At 41.3% G+C, this 6,624-nt stretch overlaps 1 protein-coding gene across 1 annotated transcript in view; it reads right to left on the minus strand.

The window, feature by feature from the left end:
* RBBP7 (RB binding protein 7, chromatin remodeling factor) overlaps window positions 1-6,530 on the minus strand; it is a 30,363-nt gene extending 23,833 nt beyond the window's left edge. Inside the window, exons 1-2 of the mRNA XM_027775460.1 lie at window positions 6,513-6,530; window positions 5,959-6,103 (exon numbers count right to left, since the gene is read on the minus strand). Of these exons, the coding sequence (XP_027631261.1) occupies window positions 5,959-6,017 (59 nt within the window). The 5' untranslated portion in view covers window positions 6,018-6,103; window positions 6,513-6,530. The remainder of the gene's footprint in view (window positions 1-5,958; window positions 6,104-6,512) is intronic.
* Between the last annotated feature and the right edge of the window lie 94 nt (window positions 6,531-6,624).

Here is a 6,624-nt window from a genome sequence, read left to right on the forward strand (position 1 = left end):
AGCAAAAACCTCTCGAGAAAGAGAGAGAGAGAGAGAGAGAGAGAGAGAGAGAGAAGGCACCAAAGAGCAATATTAGATCTGACATAAAAATGAAGTGCCCAAAATCTGAGAGGAGACAGAAGGAGAATGGACTACAGCAAGGCCACTGCCCCCAGGAGGTGACTTCTCACCCCACCCCTAGTGTAGACACGCTGTAGCCAAAAAAAAAAAAAAAAAATAGGGGGGGGGGGGGTTAAGCAGGAAAACCAAGATAAAAAAGTGAAAGGTGCATGTAGACAAGTCATGTTATCACAGAACCTTTCTAAGAAACGCTGTACCAAAATAAACTGGAAGATCTCAAAAATTTCTATAAACTGAAGTTCAATTATTCCAGTTTTTTGACTTGAAAATCAGATAAGGATTTTTTTCTTTTTATTACAAATACTTTTACCTCCATCATTAAAACCCAACCTACCTTTCCTGAACTGAGTACAAGGGGGAGTCTTTGAAAAGTTCATGAAAAATGCATATTATGAAAAAAAAATTCAGTTAGTTATAGTTATGATAGAATTCAATTTTTTTGCACCAAATAAGCTCATACTTTAATTCCATTTTCCACAACATCTTGAAGCCCCCACCCATGCCACTATTTTTCTCCATTAGTGTAAACATATGAAGACTGCAGAAGCACTAGGGGTAAAAGAGCCTATCCATTCTCAGTACCAGAATCCTGTGGACCGGTAACTCCACTGCCAGGAAATCTACCCAATTATCACAAAAACGTGGCCTATAAGGTTGTTCTCAGCAATACTGCGTGTAGTAGTAAAAGAGTGAAAACCTAAATACCCATCGGTAAGATTCCGGTGACAAATTATATAGTATATCCACAAATAGATCTCTATGGAGTTCTTAAAGAATAAGCATATCTAAGCATACTAATAGGGAAGTTTCCAATATACCCTCTTACTGAAAAAGTCAAGGGAATGAACTGCTACCATTAAAAAAAAAAAAAAAAAAAAAAAAAAAAAAAAAAAAAAGACAAAGACAAGCATACACTTCCACACTATCAACAAGGATAATGACCATCTCTGTGTTCTAGGGAAGGGAGCCAGGAGAGTAGAGGGTGTGATGGGGGACTTATTTTTTATTCTGAATACTTTCATACTGTCTGAATTTGAAAAATGACAACGCTATACTTAAGTTATTTAACAAGAGATGAAAAAACCATCTACCAGTTTGTTTTGTTTTTAGAGGTTTTGTTTTTTGTTTTTTGCTATAGGGCACGTGCACTTGCCAAAGAGACAGACAGAAAGCAAGAAATTAGCCCTCAAGGGAGGATGGCCATGCTGCAATCCCTTGTCCTCCATTATCCTCTCGGGATCTTGGGCACGCACACGCACCCAGGGTGAGTTTTAAGCCTCCAGGTCTGCAGCCGACTATGCGGGAGCCCAACAATGTAATCATTACGCCATCCACTGGTCCCCCCATCTACTAGTTTTTAAAACAATGTCTTGGCTGGGTCTCACAGCCTAGCAGTTAAGGGAGCTGGATTCCACATGATGGTTTGAATTCCAGCTCCAGTTAACTTGAAAAACACACTGGGCGGGAGCCAGCAGGATGGCATGGTACTTAAAGGTACTGGATCCCCACATGGCTGACCATAGTTCAAGTCCTGGACCTAGAGGCTTGCTTTCTCATCTTCCCTTTCTCTCTCTCTGGTCAAATTAAAAAATATTAACAAATGGAATTAAATAAAAATTTCATGCATGCCCCAAATCCTGACAGGATGGAGAAATGGAAGAAAAGGGATTGCAGCATGATCAGGCCCCATGGGGCAGGGTGCACTTTTTCCTTCCCTGTCTCTGGCAACTGCATGTACTCTCTGACAACTAACACACATATGTGTACAATGTTGTTTTAAAAAAGCATTATTTTATTCAACTTTATTTATTCATTTCTTTAAAATTTGACCAGAGGGGGAGACCAGCAGTTGGTGTAATGGCTATGTCACTGGACTCCCAGGTAGTCGACCGCGGTTCGAGTCCCAGACCTGGTGGCTTAACCTCATGCCAGGCACGTGTGCATGTATGCTCAAGATTCCGAGGGGAGAATGGAGAAGGGATTGTAGCATGGCTATCCCTGGGGGGTGATTTTTCGCTTTCTGTCTGTCTCTCTGGCAAACACATGTGCCCTATAGAAAAAAATCTCTCCAAAAAATAAAAAAATGTTGACCAGAGGGGAATGGAGTGAGAAAGTGAGAGTTTGAGAGACAGAAAAAGCAAGCCACCAGGTCCATGTGGGAGTCCAGTGCCCTTAACCACCACGCCACCTGATGGCCCCATGCACAATTTTTTTAAAGACATCCAAGTTAAAAAATTTTACGTCAGAGAGCGAACATGCAAGGAGGTTGTGGGGGCATGGAGAGAGAAAATCTTCACTGCTCCCCCTCTACCACCCAACAAGCTTTTTCACACCTCTCAATCCTTTTTCCTCCAATTTTCAACCTTGTCAGGATCCTGGGCACATATGTGTATGTCTGGCATATTTTTCAAGCTGCTGGAGCCAGTACTCAAGTCTTGGTCTGTCACATGGGATCTGGCTTCCTCTGTGTAGTGCTCAACCACTGCATTATGGGGCCAGCTACGCTAAATGAAATAATTTTTTTTTAGTTTGTTATAGGGTGCCTTGCCTGTCCTAGCTGGAGAAAGGGAGAGAGGGGAAATGAGAAAGCACAGCCACCCTGCTCCCCCAGGGATGACTGCCCTGCAATCCTTTCTCCTCTACTCTCTCGAGATTCCAAGCAAGCACCCACACGTGTGGCATGTTTTTTTTTTTAACCCATCAGATCTGGGACTTGGACAGCATGATCCAGGCACCTTATTCAACATACTACCTGGATGGCCCCAATAAGAACTTTAAAAAAAAAGAATTATTTTTTTGAGAGGTTTTTGCTATAGGGCGCATGAGCTCACCACAGGCAAACAGAAAGCGAGAAATCACCCCCCCCCAGGGGGGATGGCCATGCCGCATTCCCTTCTCCATTCTCCTCTCAGGATCTTGGGCATGCAGGCACACGCACTCCACGTGAGTTCAAGCCACTGGGTCCAGGACTTGAACTGTGGTTGACTACATGGGAGTCCAGTGACATAGCCATTACAGCAACTGCTGGTCCCCCCCAAAAAGAATTATTTAAATTTAATTATCATAATAATAATGATAATTATTATTTTTAATTTGACCAGAGATTGTCAGAGAGAGAGGGAGAAAGTGGAAAAGCAACCTGCCAGGTCAGAGAATCAATCCACAGTCAACCATGTGGGAGTCCAGTGCCTTAACCACACCACCTGCCCGCTCCGATCCAATAAAAACTTTTAAAAGTCATGTAAATTTTAACAATTACCTAACTAAACGTAAGGACAACAGCTAAGACAGTCTTGAGTCATCATTAGGAAATGTGTCATATGTAAGCAGAAGGAGAGCATATGGAGTTGGGTCTAATTCCTCAGAACTAGGCAATGGGAAAGGTGAACATTTTTACTTTTTTGTTTGGTCATAGGACAAACTTAACCTTGCAAAGCACCACACATCAGCCCTCAACATCCAAGAATGCAGGCTGCTTGTCATTTTCTTCATTTTCCATGCCACTGCCATCCCACAACCTGATTCACAATATCTTTGCATACAAAGATCATGATACAAAAAATAATTTTTTGTTAAGTTTCTAAGTGCTAACATAAAAGCAACTCATCTGGACTGAGGGGAATATATAGATCTATTAGCTTTAAAACCTTTAAATAAAACACACTGTAGGTAACATTTCCAAAAAAATTAATTAAGTAACTTTTGCTCAAATCCAAATAAGCAGAATTGTTTCAGCCCTAACAAATTATTTCTGAACAGGAAGCGTAAGTTACCACTTAATGTGTATTTATGCTGCACCAGGAACTTTACCACGCATGACCTTTTTCAATTCCCTCAAGTACAGGCAGTCAGTACTACTAACATCTTCACTTAGAGACAATTCAGGAATGAAGAGACTGAACAACACGCACTAATTCAAAGCTAAAAAGCAGTGGTAGGATTCAAACCTAGGACTCTGACCTGAAAGGTCCTGCACTCTTTTACTATGTTACAGGTTATAGTAAATCAGAAAGATGAAGAAAAATTTAAATCTACTTACATGGAATACAAATAGATGTAAATGCACATAATGCTCCCCCAAGCAGAATCAAATACTCTTAAATATACAATACTCAATCTATTTTTAAATGTGTTCACAGGTAGTTATGTCAATGTGTAGACATTCCCTTTATTTAGTTCTTTGCTACTCTTCTCACATCTGTACATTTATATGGTAACCTCTATATGTATGGAAATCAATGTTTGAATATGAAGAATCTAGCCACTGTAAGAATGTATATTGTGGGACCAGCAGTTGGCATAATGGTTATGCTACTGGACTCCCACGTAGTCGACTGCAGTTCAAGTTCCGGACCTGGTGGCTTAAACTCACGCCAGGTACATGTGTGTGTGTGCCCAAGATCCTGAGAGGAGAATGGAAGAGAAGGGACTGCAGCATGGCCATCCCTCCTGGGGGATGGCCCTATAGCAAAAACCTCTCAAAAATTATATTTAATTTTTAATTGGGAGAGGAGAAGGGAGGGAGAAGTGTTTTTGACAGTGTCTTGCCACATCTCCATTCTCCTCTCTAAACTTTCCATTTAGCTAGGATAACAGGCACACACCACCATGCCCAGCTTCTTTTAGGTTGGTGTGGGAACCAAACCCAGGCCCTGGCATTGCAAAGCACCTGACTACTTGCACCACTGTGGCTGGGCCTTTAAGAGTAATTTTATTCAAAATTATCTTACTCTTATTTTGATGCCTTGTCAAAATTTACTTTCTAGGTTAGCGTTTGATTTAATGTATGCTCAAAATACCCAATTTTAATAAAATTTTACAGTATGTGACTAAGTTTCTTCCAGAATAGATCCAAGCATATGAGAAAGGTAGTGTAATGTAGCAGCTCCCTCAATTCTGAAACCAACCAATTTGGGTTTATAAGTCAAAGCCACCATTTACCTCTCAGTGATGTGATCCTGGGCATGGTACTTAACCTCTCAGCCTCAGTTTACTCATTTGAAAATCAGGGATGATAAAAAGTACCAACACAATAGCACTGTTACAAGGATTAAGCCAAATAACAGGGTATAAAACTTCAGATGTGCCAAACTGTTTTAGATGCTCAAAAAATGTCAGCATTGTTATGGGAGAAATTTTCGATCTAGCCAAAAAGAACACTTTCATGAAGACTAACAGCAATTTCAAAATTTATTCCATACTATAAGCCAATAACAACACCTTTTCTTTTGTAAATTGTTGCCAAATTCTTTTTTCCTCTGCCAAATAAAGCATGTTCATCTTGGGTGTTGGTTACATGTGTGTTCGCTGTGCAAAAAATTCATCAAGCCATATGCTTACCATTTGCATGCTTTTCTGTATGTATGCTATTTTTCAACAAAGTTTTAAAGAAATGCAATAGTCTGGGCTCTGAAAAAATGCTGCTCTACATTCAGGCTCAAGAAATGTCAAATAGGGACCAGCAGGTGGTGAGGTGGTTGGGGAATTGGACGCCCACGGGGCCAGATAGATGTTTGCCTGCTTTCTAGCCCTCTCTCTAGTGAGGGCATGGGTCCTATCACAAAATTTTTAAATAATAAATTAAACAATTCTTTTTAAAAAGCCAAAAAAAAAAAAAACCACACAAAGTATTCACTGTGTCTACAAACATCATTTATCTCACACGATTTTTTCTTCTCTTAATTTATAGGCCAGAAACCATCCCACAAATCCCTTAAGTTTTGAAAACAAAAAACCTATCTATCTATCTATCTATCTATCTACACATACACATATAGCATGCTACAACTAAAAAATCCACAGCAGATTTCTACAAAATAAGTTGCCAGAAACCCTTACTTAGTCACTTCAGGAAGCCACTGAACAGTAAGACTGGGCCACTGCAGAGCATGGGTCATAACCAGGTCATACAGAAACGGTGTATTCTTCTTCCAGATTTTATATTCTTCATTGATGACACGCTCCTCCACAGTATCTTCAAACACTGAAATTTGGAGAAAGCCCATACGATTAAGTGGCGGATAGGGATGGAAATCAGAAGGCCTACACAGATACTGGAGGTCACCTCGAGATGGCCACACCTAATCTACTCTTTCCTTTCACCTCTAATTTGGACACGAACTAACTGCTCTTCTAGAACGTGGAGAGAGTATTAACGCCAGGAAGTCCATTTTTTTCTACTTTGAGATCAATATCTCCTGCGAACACTAAATTAGGTAGTTAAACGGATACTGGCATTATTTTGCCGGTTACAGCTCTTCGCACCTGTTCTAAGATGACGACCCGCACGTTAGAGGGGCTCCACAATCCACTCGGGAAGGCAAATCCACGTGTACCAGAAATCTACAGGCCCGTTCCCTCCAGCCCCCGCCAGGAGAGGCCCCGGCTCTTACCACGCCCGCGTCCGCAGCCTTAGGCCGACGGGCTCAAGAACCCCCTACACAAGGGCCGCGACCCTGAGGCGGTCGCGCGCGCTTGGATACAGCCGCGGTGCTCGCTACCCTG

Source organism: Tupaia chinensis, unplaced genomic scaffold (assembly GCF_000334495.1).
Source record: "Tupaia chinensis unplaced genomic scaffold, TupChi_1.0 Scaffold000567_1, whole genome shotgun sequence".
Classification (NCBI taxonomy): Eukaryota; Metazoa; Chordata; class Mammalia; order Scandentia; family Tupaiidae; genus Tupaia; species Tupaia belangeri.